This window comes from Leptonychotes weddellii, chromosome X (genome assembly GCF_054177405.1).
Source record: "Leptonychotes weddellii isolate Sample4059 chromosome X, ASM5417740v2, whole genome shotgun sequence".
Lineage (NCBI taxonomy): Eukaryota > Metazoa > Chordata > Mammalia > Carnivora > Phocidae > Leptonychotes > Leptonychotes weddellii.
This window is the reverse complement of record NC_138385.1, coordinates 81772097-81795667: the sequence shown is the minus strand read 5'-3', so window position 1 is coordinate 81795667 and position 23571 is coordinate 81772097. Positions and strand designations below refer to the sequence as shown.

Here is a 23571-nt window from a genome sequence, read left to right as displayed (position 1 = left end):
GTATTTACATTTTCATGTATGGATGGGAAATCAGACCTTCCTCATCAAAAACTTAATTGATTTAAAGATATTACTTTTTACAAGCAGCAAAATTTCAAATAAACATACCCTTCCTGAGTTAAAACATGAAAGACAAGTATATGACATTTGAATGTGACATTCTAACTTTATACGACATTCTTATAAATCTAAAGTCATGTGGGAGAGGGAATCATCCATTAACCCCTCCTATTCAGGCAAAAGGTACACAGTGTCCCAGCTAAATCCTCAAATGGCTTCTTTCTCCCAAATTTTCTGACACTGTAGGGTGAATAAAGGAATCCAATCATTTTCAGTCCAATTCTCTGCCACATAAATCAGGTACCAGGAAAGAATATATTAAAACACAAACATTCTCCACCAGCCCATAGAGGGATAAGAAGGCTCACCTTATCCATAGACATGCCATGGAAGGCTTTACAAAATATTTTAAGTAAATCAAAATACTTTGTATGCATGCCACTCCATCAGATCATTGAACTTAATAAATCCACCAAAGAATCTGTCTTAATAATGCCACATAATATTTGTACGAGCTATTTTAATGTCATCTGATATAAAGTTAGTTTTCATGTCTTGATTTTAGTGAATGTATGTTAGTTCTTAGAGACCTTTCTTATCTTCAAAAATCTTTATTTTTTTATTTTTATTTTTTTTTAATTTTATTATGTTATGTTAGTGACCATACAATACATCATTGGTTTTTGATGTGTTGATCCATGATCCATTGTTTTCGTATAACACCCAGTGCTCCACGCAGTACGTGCCCTCCTTAATACCCATCACCAGGCTAACCAATCCCCCCCCCCTCCCCTCTAAAACCCTGTTTGTTTCTCAGAGTCCATAGTCTCTCATGGTTCATCTTTCCCTCCAATTCCGCCCCCCCATTTTCCCCTTCCTTCTCCTAATGTCCTCCATGTTATTCCTTATGTTCCACAAATAAGTGAAACCATATGATAATTGACTTTCTCTGCTTGACTTATTTCACTTAGCATAATCTCCTCCAGTAAACAAGTTTATTAACTTCATCAGAGGAGTGAGAAACTGAACAAGCATATATTTAATATTCTGTTCTAAAATTGTTTTTTCCAGGTTATTCTTCTTCAGAAGAGGATGCTTGTCTGTATACATTCTTTTGATATACCTTTATTTCTCCATAATAGTAGACACTAACTTTAAGATTAAGGTCATTTCCCAGCAATTGCATTACCAGGTATTTACACCAAAGGCACAGATGTAGTGAAAAGAAGGGTCATATGCACCCCAATGTTCATAGCAGCGATGTCCACAATAGCCAAACTGTGGAAGGAGCTGAGATGCCCTTCAACAGATGAATGGATAAAGAAGATGTGGCCCATATATACAATGGAATATTACTCAGCCATCAGAAAGGATGAATATCCAACTTTTGCATCAACACGGATGGGACTGGAGGAGATTATCCCAAGTGAAATAAGTCAAGCAGAGAAAGTCAATTATCATATGGTTTCACTCATATGTGGAACATAAGGAATAGCATGGAGGACATTAGGAGAAGGAAGGTAAAAATGAAGGGAGGGGAATCGGAGGGGGAGATGAACCATGAGAGACTATGGACTCTGAGAAACAAACTGAGGGTTCTAGAGGGGAGGCAGGTGGGGGGGATGGGTTAGCCTGATGATGGGTATTAAGGAGGGCACGTATTGCATGGAGCACTGGTGTTATATGCAAACAATGAATCATGGATCACTACATCAAAAACTAATGATGTATTGTGTGGGGACTAACATAACATAACATAACATAACATAAGAAAAGAAAAGAAAAAAATGGCAATTAGGTTGTTATTAGGAAAAAAAAAAAAGATTAAGGTCATTTAGCAATATAGTCCAAATGCCTTTTATATGCCAGAAATCTCCTTGGTCCGGGCCTTAGACAACTTTAATACATCTAGTTGGGCTCTCAAGTGTTCAAGTGTATAGAAGAACATATCTACAAATGGAACTTCAATAGCTCTGCCTTTTCTCCGGAAGGTGTTTTCACTAGAACAACCTCTAAAACTAGATGCCTGTTTCTGGTTCTTTTTTATTAGAAACAACTATCTCCCTAGAACAATAGGTGTTCTTTATGTTTCATTTATAGTCTTTCTTCAGTTTTTCAAATACAAAAGGCCCCATAGGACCTGTGCACCTTCCAAACACCACCCTTACTTTGTCTGAGTTTCTACTTAAATGCCACCTTCTCAAGGAAGCATCCCCTGACCACTCCAGGTAAAAGCGCTCCCCTCCCCAGTCTTTTCTTTACAGTTCTTATCACCTTACTCATAGTATAAAACTTGCTTATTTATTATGATGTGTGCCTAGAATGTAAGCTTCATAGAGAAATCATGTATGCTTTGCCTATGCTTAACCTCAAAGCTTAGACTTGGCTGGCACTGAGAAGGCATGCAAGACATATTTGTTGGATGAATAAATGCTGTGCTTCTGTACAGAACACCTTCCTACCCTTTACTATTGCCTAATTAACCTCTACTTTCCTGGCCTTCTAGAGCAAGATAGGTCATCCAGCAATGTCTATTTTTGTCCCACTGAATTCACCATGGCCATAACTGTACCTTTCATTGCACTTGATTAGTGCAGGTCCAGAAGGGCAGGTGCCATGACTGTTGCCCCTGCTTCTTGCCGTTGTAGTCCCAGCTGTCATCCAGGCAGAGAGCTGCTGCTCAGTACACTTTTGTTGATTGAATTTTGGTAGAGTTGAGCATCACACACCACTTCTAATTCTTGTGTGGTAAGAATTAGAATTGGTAATTTGGGTAAGCCCCTTCTATCTGCCAAGTCTCCTCTAACACCACTCTTCTGAACCTCAAAGCTGTAGCCAAATTTGCCCTTTTCAGTTCCCTGAGGATGCTTTGTTCACTTGATCTACTATTTCCCCTTCCTGGAAACTACCCACCCCCACCCATCTCCTTTACACGCCCTTTATACAGTTCCCTTCAACATATCCTTTAGACCCTAGCTTAAACACTTTCCTAGGAAATCATCTTTTGCCCTCAAATTTCAGTTGACGTCTTATTAGTGTGCTGTCACAAAACCTTGTTTCTTTCCTTCATAGAAATAAGTTCTGTCCGTTCTTAAATATTTGCTCATTTTCATCATGCCTACCATGCCTACCATGGTGACCACGGATGAAAGGAATTAGCATTTGATTTCAAAGAGGGAGCCTGAGAAATGGCTACCATTGTTTCTAGTTTCCAAGGAAGGCAGCAGGCTCACAGATTACTCACTCCTGACCCAGGAAAGTAATGACAAATTCTCTTTTTGTTCATTGTTTTACCTCTGTTACCCAGCACAATCCTTGGGACATAATAAGAACATAGCAAGTATTCACTGAAAAAATGAAAAACAGAAGGCAGATTCTCAGAAAGAGATATGATAATGTCCTCCAGGACTGAATACTCTACATAAATTACTAATCTCAGTTATTTAGCCAAGCTATTTCTCAATAAAATCAGTTAACTGGCATCATTGCTTACAAATCAGATTCTCTGTGCATTGACATCCTAGAAACCGTTAAAGTTAAGGACAAGTTTATGACCTGTGGTGACACTGCTGAGGGACAAGTTGAACCTCTGAGAGAGAATCAAATTAATTTACAACAGATTGTACTTTTCAGAATACTATCCTTCATAAGCCATGCTATCTTTTAGAATCCCTAAGCATATGTTCTGACCTAACTTTGTTTTTCTTCAAACCTTTTAACAGAAAGGCTTCTAAAAGTCTTTTTAAAAAGTTAGAGAAAAATGGGGTGTCTGGGTGGCTTAGTCAGTTAAGCATCTGCCTTCAGCTCAGGTCATGATCCCAGCCCCGCATCAGGCCCCCTGCTCAGCGGGGAGCCTGCTTCTCCCTCTCCCTCTGTCTGCCACTTCTCCTGCTTGTGTTCACTCTCTCTCTCTGTCAAATAAATCAATAAAATATTTAAAAGAAAGTTAGAGAAAATCTAACTTATAATAAAGTTCATAGAATTAAGTCAATACACATAAAAATATTCTATGAGGAGTATTTTCAGAGTTTTAACTCCAGATGATAAGAACACATCCCTCTCTTACTGTACTAAATCAAGGACTTCCCTTTCTAGTTTGCCCCATCTTCATCTCTTGACTAAAGACCACTGGGTATCCATGTGGGGGCTCTGGATGGTGCCTCAGCACAATGGAGCAAAACAGATTAAGGCACTGTGATGGCGGAAAAAGGAGTGGGATAAATATTCAAGACTAACAAGTCGAGGGGAATAAGCTATGGATGACCAGACCTAGCTCCAACAAAAGCCCTCGAGGATCCTTCTCAGATCCATGCCAGTTTTGTATTTGTTTTTGTTTTTGTTTCAGTTTTGTCCCTTGTGTGGAGTCCATATACTTGTTTTTCTTTCCTAAAATTCTTCCTATTCTAACAGAATTCCTCTGGGCCCAGTATCAGACATAGTAATAGTTTGTGGTTTCTGAAGCACACATGGAATTCTTATTATATGCAGAGAATACTTGTGCTGCTGTTAAAGTGACTCCTCTAATGTATTTGTTTATCTCTCTTTTTATCCTTTATTATTTCTCTTCTCCTCCTTCTTCTCTGCCAACTTCTCTTTCTCTTCCCCTTCCTTTTAAAAATCCAACTAGGTTAAGATTAGATTATATCATTTGCAAAGAACCTAAGAAAGAATCACCAAAATGTCAAGGTCAGATGAGAGCCCAGCATTCCAGAGCAATTCAAACCAATTCAAACCAATGGTCAAATAAGGCACAGAATTCAAGCATGGATTCCTCTAAGACAGGGAAAAGTCATGGGATGAGAAGAAAGAAATGTTCAAGGCAGGGTGTTCTCCCCAAAGAATTCCTTCTAACCCTGCCCTTTTAGACACTAGTCTAGATTATATAAAAGTCAGGTCACAGTAAGGAGGTATGTAGAGGGAAATTAGGGTATCAAAGGGGAAAAGGGGGTTGCAGGGAAAAGAGAAAGCTAGGAGGTAGTAGTCAACACTAATTAATAGTGAGGCAATCATGGACAAATGCAGATGGAGTCCGTATGATTTAGGAGAAGCCAATACACGCACAGCTATCTTAGTAGATATCTTTGAGCCAATGAAATAAAGACAGAAAATAAGGCAAAAATGAAAGCAAGTAAGATAATAAATACAGAAAAGCTTAGGGCCACAACTCTTAATTTATCCTAAGTAAGCTCTAACCCAGTCACGATCTATGAGTACTATAGACTGTTTTTCAAGGTGGCTTAGCCCCACAGACATCACCCCGGAATGATTACATTCTAAAGCTAGTTGTATTAGGTCTGCTAATACCAAAGTGGATGTTTCTCAGTTGTCATGTTAGGTAGAAATAGTCTATGACTTAGAAAAATGTCGGCCTTGATTTTTTTTTAACCAGTCACCCTCCCAACTTCTGCCCCCTAGCCTTCTTTTACCTTTTCTGAAAACTTCTGAGGAATGCTGAGTATTAGATTTTTTACCCATCTATAATTAGCTACAACACTATTTTATGAGAACTACAGAAACCTTTCAAATGGTCGTAGCAGTGGTCTATCAGTACAGTCCTTTAGCTGGTCACAAGTATGCATGTGTGCAATGCATCTGATCATATATGTGATGATATATTATAATAACAGGTGCCAAAAGCCTTTTTATATCTGTAATCCCTATAATTTCATTGAATCATAAGCAATGAACATGGGTGACTAATATATGTTAAATGCTCAGTTGTAGCAGTTCAAGAATTTTCTTTTTGTCATTTAATGATAGAGAAGAAGATACCATTGTTAAAGACTGGAATGGAAGTTTAAAGCAGTAACCTGAGGAAATGACATTTTACTGGGATAAAAAAACACAATTCACACAAAGAAAGAAGGAAACAGAGATAAGGCTTTAAGAAACTGTGTTATAGGTTGGGTAAGAGTAACTATGTTTAGAACAACCTTGTGCTGATAAAGCTATTTAAACCCACATTGAGTGGATCCTTAGACATGTCAGACTATTGGCCCCTAACAATCACAAAGAAAAGGTAGGCATGTCATGGGTAAAGTGAATGCCTCAAGTATAACCTGTAGTTGTGTGTGTGTGTGTGTGTGTGTGCATCACATTCAGAACAATAAGTTGTATTTTTCCTTAATGTTGATGTTTTGGTGTATGTACATACATTTTGTTGAAAATGTTTTCAATATTTTTACAGTAAAATGTTGTTCCCAATTAGGAAGAAAAGATAAAAATATGAAAATACCCACCTTACTCTTTGTTAATAGGTGCTGGTTATGTTTCCAAGGATATAATTACTATGACTCAGGTTGAATGAGGGCTTGAAACGCTGAGTATCTTCTCCAACAAAACTTATATATCCTGCTATGTCCTCATCAAGACTATAACTGAAGTTGTCCAGGAAAAAAATATGAAGGTGTTTGATTTCTCACAATTTGACTGAATGTGATCCCTTTTGAGTGTTTTTTTTTTTCTTTTTACCTTTGTCCTCTCTTTAACTGTAGGTTTTAAGAAGATATAAACAATATTCCTCTGACCAGTTCTCTAATACATGTTATTCAACTGTAATTAAAAAAAAACCAGATCTGCATTCATATATTTCCCCAAAGGCCAGGAAGCTAGTGTGAACAAACAGTGGATAGTTAGTGAAAGGGAAATGTGCACAAATGGGACATAATTTGACTTAGTTTAAATAAATATACTGCATTGTAAATATTTGCAATACACAAATTACATTATACATTTTCTAATTTTTTTCTGAATTGCAATTAATTATTTTGAATGACACAGTGTATTAAAGAAAATAATCTGACCTTCAGTTGTTCTTCCAAGGCAGCAGTTGCATGGTCTCCACTAGATTCATCGACCACCACCACCATGTGAGTGAGAGAATTGACCCTGACTTGTTCCTGTTCTAAGTCTTCTTGAAGCACCTGAAAGATAAAAAAAAAAAAAATTAAAAGCAATTAAAATAATAATCTCCTGAACTGAATGCCAAAAAAATCATTTCTTTCCAAATATGTGGGATTTAATTTCTGTCATGTTTTGGGTAATGAAACTTTTTTATTAAACCAGAACCATTCCAAGCAAATTTTCTGCTGTGGTTCTCAGCAAACTTAGCACATTTCTACTGTTAACTGAACTTGGAAGTACACAGAGGGAGAATCTGTTGAGGAAATTATGGTAGAATGTGCTACACCTTTTACCACCTCCTCTCACATTTTCAAGGATTTTTCTCCTATAATTACCTGCTGTCTCGGGCATCTTCAGCATCTCCTTCTCCACTGAAACTCACCATGATCAACTGTAACAAGACAAACTCTCTTGACCCAACGAACCCTTCCTGCTACTGCTTTATTATTTGTTCCTCTTCACTGAAAAATATTGTTTTCTACCCTTACTCTTGCCATTTCCTTACCCTACTATTTTCTTTGCCAACTACCCCTTTGAAACATCTCTTGTAAAGGTTGCCATCAAGCTCCAGGTCCCCACATCCATTCTTCATTCATTCTCTTCTCTTGAGCTTCACATACCACCCTTTCCTGATGATGCCCCCCACCTTGCTAAGCACTGTATTTGAACTCCTTTGCTGGTTCCTTCTCCTCTGCTCAACTACAAATCAGATGTCATTCCTCTGTATAAAAGCCAATGGAGTCACATCACAATAAGAAGGAAAATACGAAAAAAAAATTTAAAAAACAAAAATACAAATTCTTTCCCAGAAATCCTTATAACATCTAGTACCTGTCCACCTCTCAAATCTAATTGCCTACAATTCTTGCCCTCTGATACTATGTTTTGGCCACACTTGTTTTCTCCCCCACAATCTGTCAAGCTGTTTGCTTTGCTTGAAGTGTTCTTCCTCCATATCTCTAAATAATATCTCTTTCGTATTGTTCAAGACTCATTTTAAGTGTCAGTTACCCAGAAGGGCTTTTTCATGAAGATGCTGTCTAAATTTCTTTCTCAATTACTCTCAATCTCTATAATTTTTTTAAGATAATATTTTCACTACTCAGTATTTTCTTATATATTGGTTTAGTCATGTATTGTTTGTATAACTTACTGGAATATAAGGTCAACTAGAACAGAGATGTCCCTTGTCCTCACTACATATTCCAAGTGACTGAAGATCAATAAACTGTTGCTGAATAAACGGTGCCAGGTGGAGGGGTAAGGGCAAATGTACAGATGAGTTTGGATAAAGATTACAATCTAATAGGAGGGATTTGCTTTTTAAAAACTGTAATTATAACTACACTTACATCACATACAACCATAAAACAGTAGTCCAATCTTTTAAAAATCATAGTATACAACTTTCTTGCAAAGATAAACAGGGTAAAAAGAGTGATAAACAGAGAAGGATGCTCTAGAACTGAGACATCTTGCCTGGGAGCTCCAGTTCCCCCAAGACCTTATCACACTACCCTCATTGTGATTAGAAAATCCCTATATGGGTATGCAAAATGTCTAATCAGCTAGTTTGCTCCCTGGAATGCTTTATTATATAATATAAGAATGGAGAAGTAGGTTTGGGACAAGGTCTGTTAATTTCTGGAAAATCTGCAGTCCTTGCCTGTGAAACAATGATGTTTGGTACCTGTCAGACCGGCTCTTAGTTATGCAAGCCCTGTGGTAGATGTAAGCGAACTTATTTGGTATTGGTCACAGCACAAACTCAAACACATGAGCATTTTTATCCCAGGACTTTTATTTTTTGAGTCTCAATATTTTAGAGCACTATAAAATCACTTACTTTTAGTTCCTCTCTCTAGATTTTCATGCCATATTTTCAAGTGAAGCGATTTAGAATAAAATGACTATGCATTTATTTTGTGTGTGGAGTCTATACTGCCTATCACGGCTTTGACATTCCAGAGTGTACACTGGGTAATAAAACTCTTTCTGCCATGAGGCCGAAAATGGAAACATTAACATTCAGAGTTGTCCTTGAAAGTCATGTTGAGTCTGTGCTTTCTGAGTTATATAAGGCAGGACTGGGAGCATTTCAAATGTGTCAGCCAGAAATTGTAAAATAATTAAAATAATATTTTGGTGGCCATAAGTTCGTTTCCTTAATTTGGCCAAATTCTTTCTCCCTACCATTCAAGTATGAGAGCATATACAATTACATGTATTAAAAACAACTAGGAAATAATGCTATACTGTTCACATTTTTATATCTAAACTATTGTTTTCACTATTTTAATATATTTTAATAAAGGAACTTGAGAAAATCATCATTTGATCAGTGAAGTACTAATTTTAAACTCGGGTTCAGTCTTTCTAAAGCATATGTGATCAAATGTACTATTTATTTTTTCCAGCACTTAGATTTCTGATTTTGTTTTGCTTATCTAGTTGCTTTATAATTAGAAATTATATTCTTGCCATATTTATCAGGTTTAAATTTTATGCTTTTGCAGGAGTGCTAACACAAAGAACCACTAAAGTTAGTTGTGGGTTGATAGCTTCAAAATCAAACATAAGACCTATCAGGATTTATAGTGAGTAAAGGGAAACAAAGGAACATGGGAAAGGCATTCCACAGTGCCTCAAATTCTTGAAGAGTGCATAGCACCAGAGGAGATTAGCATATACTATTTGATTTAAGTTATTTCCAGTATTTCTTTTTCCCTTCTATGATTTTTTCAAATTATACCTCTTCTTTTACTCATAATCAGGGATTAAAACAGAAAGGGTTAAACTTAACTTTTCTGAGCACACTCCATAGCCTCAAAACAGAAGCCACTGAAACATTATAATCATATTTCCTATTTCCCCAGACCTTCCCTCTGAGAATAAATAGAATGCATACCACAGTATTTGCTAATGCCCCCAGTATCATCAAAAGACAAACGACTATAAAATACCAATGTCTATAACTCATTTTTTTAAAAAGTTGATTCTTAGAAGTAGCAAAAATGTCACATACAGAGAGGTGGGATTAAAAAGTTAAATTTCTCTGCCCACTTACATATCCATGAATAAGGGCCTGGATCATTGGTAGAAACTATGCCTTCCTGCTTCCCTCTTCGAGAAAACACAAATTCTCAAGACTACTAATTTTTAAAATACATTACAATTTTTTAAAGCTATTTTAAAATGAATTTTAATTAAATATTTACTTCTTATGGATTTGAATTTCTCTTAGCTGGATTTATACAATAGAGATTTACAGTAGATTTGCTAATTAATCCTGAAATTATGAGCCAAATTATTCTAAATATAGATATATCCCCAGAGAAGTATGCTAACATTTTTACCTATCAGGAAATAATATCTTCAAATTGAAATGCTGTAATATGATTGTTAAAGTATATTTTTCTTGATTAAAAGCATATAAATTACTTACACACACACAAGTACATGCTAAGTATTTTATTACATATTTCTTGCCATTATTTTTATACAAGTAATGCATTTGTTACACTTACCAGATGAAAAAAATTTTTCAGGCTCCTAATTACATTTCTATACCATTATTAGATAGATACAAATGTCAGCAATGTTTGTTCTCTAATGTCAACTAACAATCTTTTTTTTTTCCTTATGACAAGAGAAAAGGCCAACAGTGAAATTTAACATTAAAAATGCTTAGATTTGACAAACAGATTTTGTTAGGCCTCTGTAAATAATTCTATTTCTTATAAATTATTCTGTAGTTAAAGGTCCTGACCAAATTTGTTATTCCCTTAGTACCTATTCACAATTTATGATTTAAATATGACTTTAATTCTATTCCCTTCAAATGTCATCAGTAGTAATGAATCCTTCTTCCCCTGACCCATGTCAAGTTGTTTTTCAAAAACTGGCTTAGAATGATCACTGAAGAAGAGTCACTTTGGTGTTTACTCCAACTTAAGTGATTTAACTCTTTATTAGCACACAGGTGAAATAATGCTTGGAAAATAAAGGAATGGAAATACATAAGGCTAGGGAATTACTAGATTTGATGTGCAGAGGTGAAGAAGAACAATTAATAAAAACATAGAGAAAGAGAACACAAAAACAAGGTTGGGTCTCTCACAATCTCCCTAGGAGGCTCTACAATATTTCCTTTGGCCATAGTATATACTCAGTAACATGGAATAGGAAAGGGCAGTGGCTACCTATGTGCATAGTCTATTTCATTACTCCTTCTACTTGAATGATCAACCAACATAAAATTGCCAACATCAAGTCCACGCATGTGGACATGTGCACATACACACGTACACACACACACACATAACTAGAAACAACACAGATCATGGGCTATTGCATGGATTCTAAGACCATCTGCTGCCTCCCACATATTACTTTAAATTAATATAATTAAAAGATGTTTAATAAAATATTAAATTTAAGTAATTTGCAGCTTTTTAGTTTAGCCTAAGAAAATGTACACAAAAAGAAAGGCTGATGAGAACAAAACTTGTATTAAATATAAAATTTGCAAAAAATCTTAAGAAATTAGAAGAGTTTCTAGAAACATGGGATAAGACCAACACCTACGAAAGTAGTATTTAAAAAAAAATCCATCTCAGGAACAAAAAAAAAAATCCCTAGACACTTATGGACAATTAGCTAATGCAATACATCTGGATATGAATTGATTTTATTTTCAAATAAAAACATCCTGGCCAAATCAGAAAATTTTATGATTTCTTAAGAAATGATTAGAAGGTAGGCAATTTATCTTTCTCTTCACCTTTTCTCTTATGGCCATTCTTATTTCCTTCCTTCCATCAGCTCTACACTGGTCTAGGCTCTGTATCTCCTGCTTCCCTAAATGAAATGATGTGGAAGTGATTTGCCATTTTATTTTCAGTCCAATATTCACTTTACTAAACCTGACTGGTCACAGTACAGTCTAGTTCTTCAGGAGGATCTATATACAGTATGTAATTTTGTTGTACATTTGCGGGATATTTTTAAAAAGCTACCTCAACAGGTCTTCCTAGAAGACCTTTTATTTTGATATCCACTTACTAAATGTGATTGTATAGTTATATTAGTCTTTATATCAGAACCCACTGTTTTTTACCTTTTTATTAGAAATAAATGTTTAAGGGGTGCCTGGGTGGCTCAGTCATTAACGTCTGCCTTCGGCTCAGGTCCTGATCCCAGGGTCCTGGGATCAAGCCCCGCATCAGGCTCCTGCTCAGCAGGAAGCCTGCTTCTCCCTCTCCCACTCCCCCTGCTTGTGTTCCCTCTCTCACCGTGTCTCTCTATGTCAAATAAATAAAATCTTTAAAAAAAAAAAAAGAAATAAAGTTTATGTTTCATCCAACTCCTAAGCTACCAAAAGGGGGCTCTAAAGACCATTTCAATGATATCTGAAAGATGTTCAAAGACATCTGAAAGATTTTAAAAACCTAAAGCTTCCCACCTAAAGCTTCCCAAGTGCAAAATGAGGGTTCAAGAAATATGAAAAATTGTTTTAAAAACAGAGTTGATAATTAATGTATCCTGCCTTGTTTGGAGTATAAGTAGAATAGGGTATGGTATGGATGACAGACTAATAAAAATATATGCATGTTTAAAGGTGTGGGATCTGGAGCCAGATTTCCTGGGTTTGATTTTTGGTTGCATTGCCAATCAGCTATGTGACCTTGAGAAAGTTTTCAATCACACCAAGCCTCAGATTACTAATTTTCAAAATTGGGATAATAAGAGTACCTGTCTCTTTAGGTGGTTGGAAATCATGAATACAATATAATTGCTTACCACATTGCCTGGCACACAGTATGAACTCACTAAACATTAACAGCTAGTTAGTACTAAAATCTCACATTTAGGCACATTCAGAACAAAGACTTCAAACCCTACTGCAAGAAGCCAATAGTCACCTCATTCACCTCATCTAATTCCTGCTGTCTATCATCCTCTAATAGGTATCATAAGTACAGAAAGGGTGTGCTTTTGGAAATCCAGGAATGAAGGACTGAGGTTACAGCCAATATTTAGGATTTAGAAAAATATAAAATGAATTTTATTTTAATTTTATTTTTATAAGACAAAATAGACTTTATTTTTTTATTGTGTTCAGTTAGCCACTGTATAGTACATCATTAGTTTTTGATGTAGTGTTCAATGATTCATTAGTTACGTATAACACCCTGTGCTCATCACAAAATCCAGAAGTAAGACTTTAACTTCCAAATTATTTACATGAGATTAACAACAGTAGCTTTAAACTAACTGATCTAGCGATCGCATACATTGCTAAAAAATAGTATGATCAGAAAAGCTATATTATGGGGTAAGGAGGACAGACCTTAATCACTAAATAATAGACCTCAATTCTCATACTTTTCCTCCTTCCTCTGTAATCCATGCATGCATGCAGACATCCATACGACCTGCCTATAGATACACCATTGAAAACAGCAATTAAAGTGAACACCAAGAAAATCTAATAAATAATTACAAAATGCTTTTAGCCTGACAAAAATTAATGAAAAAGAAGAGAATAGGAATATTGGGAGAGAGAGATGAGGTGGAAGTTTTCAGGCGTGGCACAGAGGAAGTGATATGCATGTCAATGTGATATTCCATTCTACTGATTATCCTCCTGCTCAAACATCACTGTTATTCTTATCATAAGCCTAATTTGTTCTATGTTCCCTTTCTAGTTCCTTTTGCCCTAATTTTAAAGAAAGAGCTACAGGATTAATATTGAAAAGTCATTTCCTTAACCATTTTAATTCTGAGCATTTCATCTGCAGCTACCACCAATGTGCTCTTTCCGCATTGCTTACTCTGAGTCTGAGGATTTACAATGCAGTCTTTCCATCTCTTCCATCTAGATATTCCCAAGCCAGGGAAAACAAGTGCCACACTTGCCCAATCTCCTTGCTACTGCCTGCATTTGCTCTAGCCTCTAGGATAGCTACTGGAGTCAAACTTCCTTGGAATCTAGGAAAAGAGGGGAAAGAGTTTGGCAGACAGATCAAGATGAAAAGCCAGAGTCTATTGATTACTATCTAATTTACTTTAGGCAACTCCTTAACCTCATTGAACACAATGGAATATTACTTAGCCATCAGAAAGGATGAACACCCACCATTTGCATCGGAATGGATGGAACTGGAGGGGATTATGCTAAGTGAAGTAAGTCAAGCAGAGAAAGACAATTATCATAGGGCTTCACTCATATGTGGAATATAAGGAATAGCGCAAAGGATCACAGGGGAAGGGAGGGAAAATTGAAGGGGAAGAAATCAGAAAGGGAGACAAACCATGAGAGACTCTGGACTCTGGGAAACAAACTGAGGGTACAGAAGGGACGGGGATGGGAGGATGGGGAAACCTGGGGATGGGTACTAAGGAGGGCATGTGATGTGATGAGCACTGGATGTCATATGCAACTAATGAATCATTGAGCACTACATCAAAAACTAATGATGTATTATATGCTGGCTAACTGAACATAATATTTAAAAAAAGAAAACAGAGAGGGAGAAATCATTCAATCAATCAATCAATCAATCCCTCCAGGACAGGTTTAGTACTGGATTTAAATGAGATAATACATTAGAATCAGCTACCACAATGCTTAGAGTTGGTAAGTGGTGAGGAAATGCTGATTTTTCTTCTATTTCTGACATTATCACCCTATCATTCAATTCTTAGACTAAGATCCATGGAAATAGTCCCTCTGGGCATCAGTATTTATTCCCAAAACTTTTGATAATCACATCATATATCTTCTAATTACTAAACATTCCTAGTGTGCCAAAAATATAGAACATCATATAAAAATATCAAATTTAGGGGCCCCTGGGTGGCTCAGTTGGTTAAGCATCTGACTCTTGGTTTCGGCTCAGGTCTTGATCTCAGATTGGTGAGGTCAAGCCCCAAGTTGGAGTCCACACTCAGCAGGGAGTCTGCTTGAGATTCTTTCCCCCTCCCCTCTGCTCTCTCTCTCTCAAATAAATAAATAAAATAATAAATAAATAAAACTTTTTACAAAAAATCCAATTTAGTAGTTTTCTCATTCTCACTAGATGACCTAGATCTTTAATTGTTAATGGAATCTAAAATGTTATCCAGTATAAATTATCTCTGCCATATGAAGTTCCATTAAATAACAGAGTACTACCAGTTGTTCCACTAGAAATCATTTTGCTCATAACAGAACTATTAAACATAAAATTATAGCATACTGTAGTTACCAATTTTATATTCCTTAGAAAGAGACACAGTGCCATATTCAACCTTATTTTTAATATGAGAATGGATTTACAGTCTTGCATTTTGTTATAAGATACATGAATATATTTTTCAAGAAAAATTACTTTCTTAAAATTCATACTATCATATCTGTTGTGGCTTTCTTCTGAAAAATTTTCCCCTAAAATACATTCTAAAATGTTTTATATATGTAAATAATTCATTTACATTATTAATGTTGCATTACCTATTACCTATTCAAGGAAACTGAAATTAATTGGTATTGGTTTAGAAAAACAGATACTTTACATGAGACTAATTCCTTAAGTGAGAGATAGAGTCATCTGTTTTCCTTTTTTTCTTTTTCTTTACCTTCCCCAGAGCCAGAAACTTCTAATAAAGAAGCATTATAGGACAAATTAAGAATAAAAAAATAAAGCTATTGTCTCTAAGATTATGGCGTCTTGGATAGTTATATTTCAGTAGATGTACTGATGTACTTGAAAATGAGGCTGTGATATTTTGAGCAATGTAATGTTACTGAATTAGTACTCAGTGATTTTTAATGAACCAATTAGTAATCTCTTAGCTGGAATAACTTGATTTGTTAAGAGAACATGAGCATGGATTTATTATCATTATTATTATTATTATTATTTTAATTACATTAATGGCATATCTAGTTATAATGTTATCCTTGTAATCTGCTGCTTGTTTATAGCATATTGATGGGAAATTATATGCCTTCTCAAGTAGATTTTAAAAAATTAAAACTGAGCATCATGCATATAAAACTGTCGAATATAAAGAGTGATATTGTCCTTTTCTAATTTAACTTGCCACTTCCTTATATCAAAAGAATGTTATTATCACACAAATCAGTCTTATTTAGCTTGGAGACATGTCTTATACAATAATAACAGCTAAGGTCATTCATATAATTCTAGGTACCAGATATTATTCTAACTGATTTTTATCCAATTACGTGTCCAATGTTTTTATCATCCCTGTAAGATATCCTCATTATCATTGTCCTGATTTCATACTTGGGGAAACTGAGGCATAAAATGGTTAAGTAACTTCTGCCAAGTTATTCACCTTGCAAATGATAGAGCTATGTTTTCATCCTAGGCAGTCTGGCTGCAGTGTCTATAATATACAGCCTCTATATTAGAGATATTAATACACTTAAATATGCATAAGAGAGATATGTCTGTTTTGTATAACTGCACAACATAAGGCACATAAATAGAAACTTACACTGTTGTGTGTAAGTGTATGTGTATGTGTGTATACTCAGTTGACTTCCAGGTTTAGCCCTCTGGTGACACTTGAATTCAACCTATTACATTTTAAAGACTACTACCACAAGGCTTGCTTTAAAAATACACACACACAGACACAATAGTTAGGTCCTCCTATATGTTCTTACTGTTTGAAAGCAGTGTGAAGACTGGGTCATTTTAGCAATAAATGCTAATCAGAACAGTGTTTAATATGGGGTTTTGAGCATTAGTAGAGGTTCAAGTGACTTTTTTCTGCATGGCTTAGTTTCTTGACTGTTTTTAACTTTTCTCTCATGGATCCTTCCTATCTGGATATTTTCTCTTGGAACATATTGATCATCTTGCTGTGTTTTGACTATTTTCTTATGAATCTTTCCTATCTGGATATTCTCTCTTGGAACATATTTGTCATCATGCTGTATATGTGATATTGTCACGGGAGCTCCCACTTGAGAGAATACATGTTTTTCTCCCATTGTTCCTATTCTGTGCCCCTTGAAGGACAAGTAAGGTCTATATGGAATCCAAAAACAGAGAAAGTACAGTTTCTCTAGGCCTTCTCTCTCCTTTCTTAATAAGAATCTTGGAAGAAAGATTAAATTGTAAGGCCAGTTTTAAAAAAGGGCTAACCAGACCTAATTTAGCCTGTGACTGAGGCCAGAGGGCAAAAAGTCCTTATAATTTATATTAAGTTCACTGTGACTCACAAGGCCACAGTTCTGCACACAAATTTAAGAATAGAGTCTTATGATTACAGATAGTATAGTTTGCCCAGCTTGTCCTCTCTTCATATATTCCTCACAAATTGATCACCCTGTGGCAGGTACCCAGCTAAAAATTTGATTCCATCAAATGGATTTCCTTTTCCACATAAGCGAGGGTTACAAGCTTGATTCCTATGGACATATCTAGGTATGACTCCTGGTGGCATCTTCTGTGATATTTACAAAGATTCTAGCTAGGATTACAATCATTGAGGAATTTTAACAGGAAATGAAACAGGGATAGAAGGAAAGAACAAATGTCAGAGGTAGCAAGAGGATACCAGAGATAATATCTCTCCAAGTAAGCTGCCTTATAGACGTGTTCCTTCTTCATCTATGAGTTGTTTCCTTGTCCCTACTCATAATTTTTTGTTTATTTAAGTTGTCAGATTCATGTCTCTGCAAGGAAGCAATGATGAGGCTTCCATGTGTGATAAAACTAGTCAGAATTGTTTAAAGTGTCTGCTTAAAAAAATAAAGTGTCTGGCCCCCCAAAAAATTACAGAGCATCAGTTACGTACTAAGTACTTGGCTAGGCAGTGGAGAAACACAGAAGAGGTCTCTCTGGTTCTCTGGCTGTAGCATAGTATTTTTTCATGATTATAATGTTTATCTTTATCGCCATAGCCATCAAACATTCATTAATCACTTATTAGGGTCAAAGGAAATAAAATAGAATTTCAAAGCAGTAACTAATAACGTATTTTTAATCCTACTAAAGATGGAAAAGAGCCAACTAGTCACTAAAAGCATGACTTGATCCCATGGCATTCTTTGGCTTTTCAGAATCCTGCTCCCCTTCCCAATTATTGCATTTCTATCTTAGTACTGTCTATTTTTCAAAATCCAACTTTGCTTCCCAATTGCCCAGTCTCACAATCTATTAATTCAAGCCCTTTGCTCAATTTCCTAAATTTAGTCCTGCTGGTTCTGCTGTTGATTTCTGAAATGTGTCCTACACCTGTTAACAATTTTCATTGACACTGCCTCCATTCAGGCTCTATATACTTTCTGCAGTATCCTCCTACCATGACTTCTGGCCTCCTATTCATCTGTGCTCTGATTTATCTTACAAGATATATCTTCCTAAAAAATTTAGATAGATTTTCCTAAATCACTACTCTTCAGTTTAATTTCTCATCAACAATGGCTCCCTACTACTCATTAAGTAACTCCAAATGCCTGAGTTCAAGACCCTCCATGATCAGGTTGTACTCATCTAGCTCTGAGGATAGCACAACACATGATCTAGGCAAGTGGCATACTCTACACTTTTCCCACCTCATTTCCTTTGCCCAACCAAGTCACTGTTTTTAATATTCTCAAGTCATTTGTCATATTCTGCCTGGTACAATGGTCACTCGGTTTCCATGTCTTTATCTGCTGTACTAACATGTGAGTTTCCTGAGGAAGATTCCATATACAGTAGGTCTCTGTATTCTTCGGAGCACTCATTGTGCTTTAGTAAGTGTTTGTTCAATGATATGGAACAGAATGCAATGGAATGAAATGAAATGTCAAATCCTTTAGCAGGATCACACCTAAACCCTCCCCATTACATGAGCATCTAGATCATTTTAAAGGTCACCAGAAGAGATTTCCCAATCTTAGCAACCCAAATGTTTGGGATTAACTAAGCTGCAAGGAAAGGATAGGTGACTCAGCTTCTAAGAGGTCATTTAATTTGTATTAATCAGTACTTAACCTAGAACATTCACTCAAGTCAGAATGTAGCACACATGTCATATTTATATCTGCAGATTCTAATAACTTGTTGGTAAGGACTTTGTTGATGCTGTTACTAAGCCAATGTAGCTAATAACAAAAGTCTAAATCTCTCAGAAGAATTGGAAACTTGGCTAGTACACTAAGCCTTAACCTTCATCTCAGGCTGACTGTGCTTTGAGACAAAATGTTCCTCAGCCAAATACTTCCCTTTTGATTAAAAGACCCTCCCAAATAGCCAACTTCTTTCCCATTAATGAATATCCAAGCCCACAACAGACATTTATTCCTCAATAATATTGTGACTCCTTCAAGGGGAATCCTTTCATTCCTTATCAACATCACTAATAAAGTCTGTCTCTTAATATAAATATATTTTATATATATTTATATTATATATATATAACCAACCAGAATTATTTCTGACATGTTCCTTCACAAAGGGAAGGAGAAGTTCAATTTATTCATTCCAAGAGAATAACTTTTGGGTGACTCAGATCTAAAGTAAACCTGTAAATTCTCTCCCCAAAGCAATAGCTGTGAAGAATGATTGGTTTTTCCAAATTTTGCAGCAAACTGACCTTCTCCCAGTTAGCCAGAGTTAACACTTTGCCTACAATGAGTAGTAACCACCAATATAGGATCGATTGTTCTACCTTGCCTAATTGGCGGATTCAGTAAAAGTGACTTATCTCTATGGCATTTCACAGTGGTTGTACCTCTAGCCTGCCTCATAATAAAATGCTGTTGAAATGATGATACCAAAGGGTCCTGTTACAAAACACAGAGGAGCGTATCTGTAATATTCTTGGTGTACTTGCAAGATTTGCAAACTTTTTTTCTGTCCTTCAACCCAAGGAGAGCAAGAGAAAGGGAGAGAAGGAGGGAAAGAGGGAGGGAGGGAGGGAGGGTGAGAGAGAGAGAGAGAACAAGCCAGAGTCCTCTGACCTGAGCAGAATTTAAATGGATTCCGGGCAACAAAATCTATGTCTCTTCTTTGATTTTGTCATCTGTAATCAACTCTCAGAAAAATAAAGAAGATGACTAAGGGATTTAATGTCTATCTATACATAGCTAAAACCCCTAAATGTTAACTTAGGTAAGGAGTGTGGTGATGAAGCTGGGTGGAGTTGCTTTTTTCAGTACCAAGGTTACTGATGTATTTTGTTGTCAGGAGAAATTTCCTTATTTTCATTCACCTACAATTCTTGGGAAGAAAAGTGGCAAAGTGAATCAGTGACTACTTAAATCAGGCTTTAGTTTGAACCCAGTTACCTAAAGAAAGAACATTTGTCTTTTTCTGTTTTATGAAGCATGGCAAGAATAACAACAAAAAATGTACTCCTTTTAGTGTGTACTTTTAAGAAAATATGTTTCCCATTTAAATAAATTCAACTATAGAGAACAAAGTGATGGTTGTCAGAGGGGAGGTGGGTCAGGAGAGGGGTGAAATAGGTGATGGGAATTAAGAAGTGCACTTGCTGTGATGAGCACGTGGTGTTGTATGGAAGTGTTGAATTACTATATTGTACACCTGAAACTAATATGACACTGTTTGTTAACTACACTGGAATTTAAATAAAAACTTAAAAATAAATAAACTCAACTCCTTTATAAATTGTTTGATTTTGTTAAATCGTTTTTTTCTCCCCATAATTATGTCAAGTAACAAAAGAGTATCAATTGTCAGGCTTTCTCTTAGCTATGTTTTTCCCTTATTTTAATTTTATAAAAAAAAATAATATAGCCTGAAGTGGGTTTAAACAGTTAAAGGTAGAAGTTGGACTCACTCTCTGGGCCAGCAAACCAATTCCTTCCATTTCTTTTTATGCACTTATATGAGTAAGTCCTGGATGTAAAAGATTACATAATCAACTTTCATATAATTCTGTTGCTTTGTTTCAAATTATTCTCTTCAAAGCAATTTCATATTCATCAGAAATGGCACATTTTCAAATAATGGACAATCTATTCAAATTTTATGACAATATTAGTCAAATATGTTCCATTCCATTCACTCTGTATCTTCCAGAGTAAAGTGCAAAACATTTCAGGTAACTGTCAGAATATGAAGATTCTAGATGGCCTGTCTATGCTGAATGAAGGGTCTATTCAGGGTTTCAAGCTGCCACGTTTCCTTGCAGTAGCCCTAAGTCATTCACACTCATGGCTAGCCTCACATTATTCTGCCACTTCCCTTTTGGAGTCCTGGCTTCCTGGCTTCCTTCTCATACTCCAGGCATCCAGTGCCAACATCATTCCCTCTGATTTTCAGTGTTACCAGCCTTAGTCTTGCCCTTTCCTGAAAAGCTTCACATTCTAAAACTAATGGAAACATTAAAATTGACATTATTTCCAATGGGAAAATGTGGACAACATGAGAATTAAGTAATTTCTGAAAATTACACATTTAGTTAGTGGCAAAGCTGAAGAGTACTCTGGCTTCCAGGGCAAGAAGGTTGTCTTGGGTTGAGTTCCTGTCCAAACAGACCTTGAGCCAAGGATTCAGGTGCAACGAGTTTATTTGGGAAATGATCTCAGGAGGCATTATGAGAGTGGGAATGTGAGACAGTTTACCTCATGGACACCTGCAGCTCAGTGTTGCTGGGAAACCTTTGAGAGACTATGGGAATTAAGAAACATCTTGGAATTGTCTCACCATGGGGCAAGGATTCTAGGGGATTTATCTAGCATCTCCCATTCCTTGGTGGCTAACTGATGACAGGTGTGGCAGCACTAACTGCTTCCTTCCCACCCTCAAACTGGCTGAGACTCTGTTGTGGCAGCAAATGTCCTCAGATACAGAGAAGCCATTAGTGTATACAGAAACTGTCTGCATGCAACTTCCAGTGCAGGCCAAGGGAGCGTGTGATCCACACATGAATATATGTGATCGTGTTTGAGGTCTAGCACTGGATCTAACTTCTTTATCAGATGTTCAGTTAAAATCTACATGACCAAATTAGCATCTTTGCATCACAACTTTCACATGAAAATTAGAATACAGTTGACATTTTATTTTTCCCCCAATAGTGTAGTGGATGGAGATGACCATAGCTAGAGCTCTCCCTAAACTGCTTGATTGTAAACTGCTATGGCCAAAGGACAGCTGTGGGGGCATCAAAAGCAGGGCCATTTGTCATTGAACCAGAAGCTCATTAAATAAGAAAAGAACTCTGGGACTTAGAAAGAACAGTATCTTGCATCTGCACAGAGTATGAAACTAGCTCTGACAAAATATTATAAAAAGAAAATAAAGTTGAGTGAGATGCAGATTTAGGAGAAATGAGTTGAGGGGGCAGATAATCCCTTTCAAAGCCACAAATCCAAGAACCACAGAATCCTAAGTAGAGTTGTCAGATCAAATCCAGGATGCCAACTAAGATCTGAATTTCAGATAAACAATGAGTAGTTTGAGACATACTTCCACTAAAAACAGTATTTGTTGCTTATCTGAAATTTAAATTTAACTAAGCTTCTTGTATTTTTATTTCCTAAATCTGGCAAGCCTAACCTGAACCAATTATGAAGGTTACTCTGTGTATGTATGTATGTATGTATGTATGTATGTATGTGTGTTTCTTTATGGACTGAGCAAGCTCTTGTTCCTACAATAAAACCCAGAGCTAATTTTATAATGGTTATTAGAATGAAGCACCTTCAAAACTCCTGATCAGAAATAACTGTCACCATTTGCAGGCAACATGACTTTATCCATGGAAGATCCTGAAGACACCACCAAAAACTATTAGAACTAATAAATTCAGTGAAGTTGCAAGGTACAAAAACAATATACAGAAATCATTTATATACATTTACAACTATCAGAAAGAGAAATTAAAAAAAACAACCCAATTTACAATTGCTTCAGAAAGAATAAAGTACCTAGGGATAAATTTAACCTAGAAGGTAAAAGATCTGTACATTAAAAACTACTAAGATACTAATGAAACAAATTGAAGAAGACACAAATAAATCGAGAGGTATTTCATGCTCATGGATTGGAAGAACTAATATTAAAATGTCCATATTGCCTAAAGCAATCTACAGATTCAATGCGATCCCCATCTAAATTCCAATGGCATTTTTCACAGAACTAGAACAAACAATCCTAAAATTTATATAGAGCCACAAAAGACCTCAAATAGCCAAAGCAATGACGATAAAGAAGAACAAAGCTGGAGGCATGACTCTCCCTGGTTTCAAACTATATTACAAAGCTATGGTAATCAAAATGGTATGTTTTGGCATTAAAAAAACAGAGACAACATTAATGGAATATAATAAAAATCCCAGAAATAAACCCGTGCATATGTATTCGATTAATTTACAACAAAGGAGGCAAGAATATACAATGGAGGAAAGGACAACTCTTTTCAATAAATGGTGTTGAGAAAATGGCAGGACCACATTAAAAGAATGAAACTGGACTACTGTCTTATACCATACACAAAAATTAACTCAAAACAGATTAAGACTTGATGTACGACCTGAAACAATGAAATTCCTAGAAGAATACCTAGGTGGTAAGCTCCATGACAGCAGTCTTGGTGATTTTTTTTTTTTTTATTTTGAATCTAAAA

At 35.9% G+C, this 23571-nt stretch overlaps 1 protein-coding gene across 1 annotated transcript in view; it reads right to left on the bottom strand.

Annotated features, from left to right (window-relative positions):
• Positions 1-23571, bottom strand: part of DMD (dystrophin) — a 1845074-nt gene that overhangs the window by 1331422 nt on the left and 490081 nt on the right. Inside the window, exon 13 of the mRNA XM_081807964.1 lies at positions 6864-6983. Coding sequence (XP_081664090.1) covers positions 6864-6983 — 120 coding nt within the window. The remainder of the gene's footprint in view (positions 1-6863; positions 6984-23571) is intronic.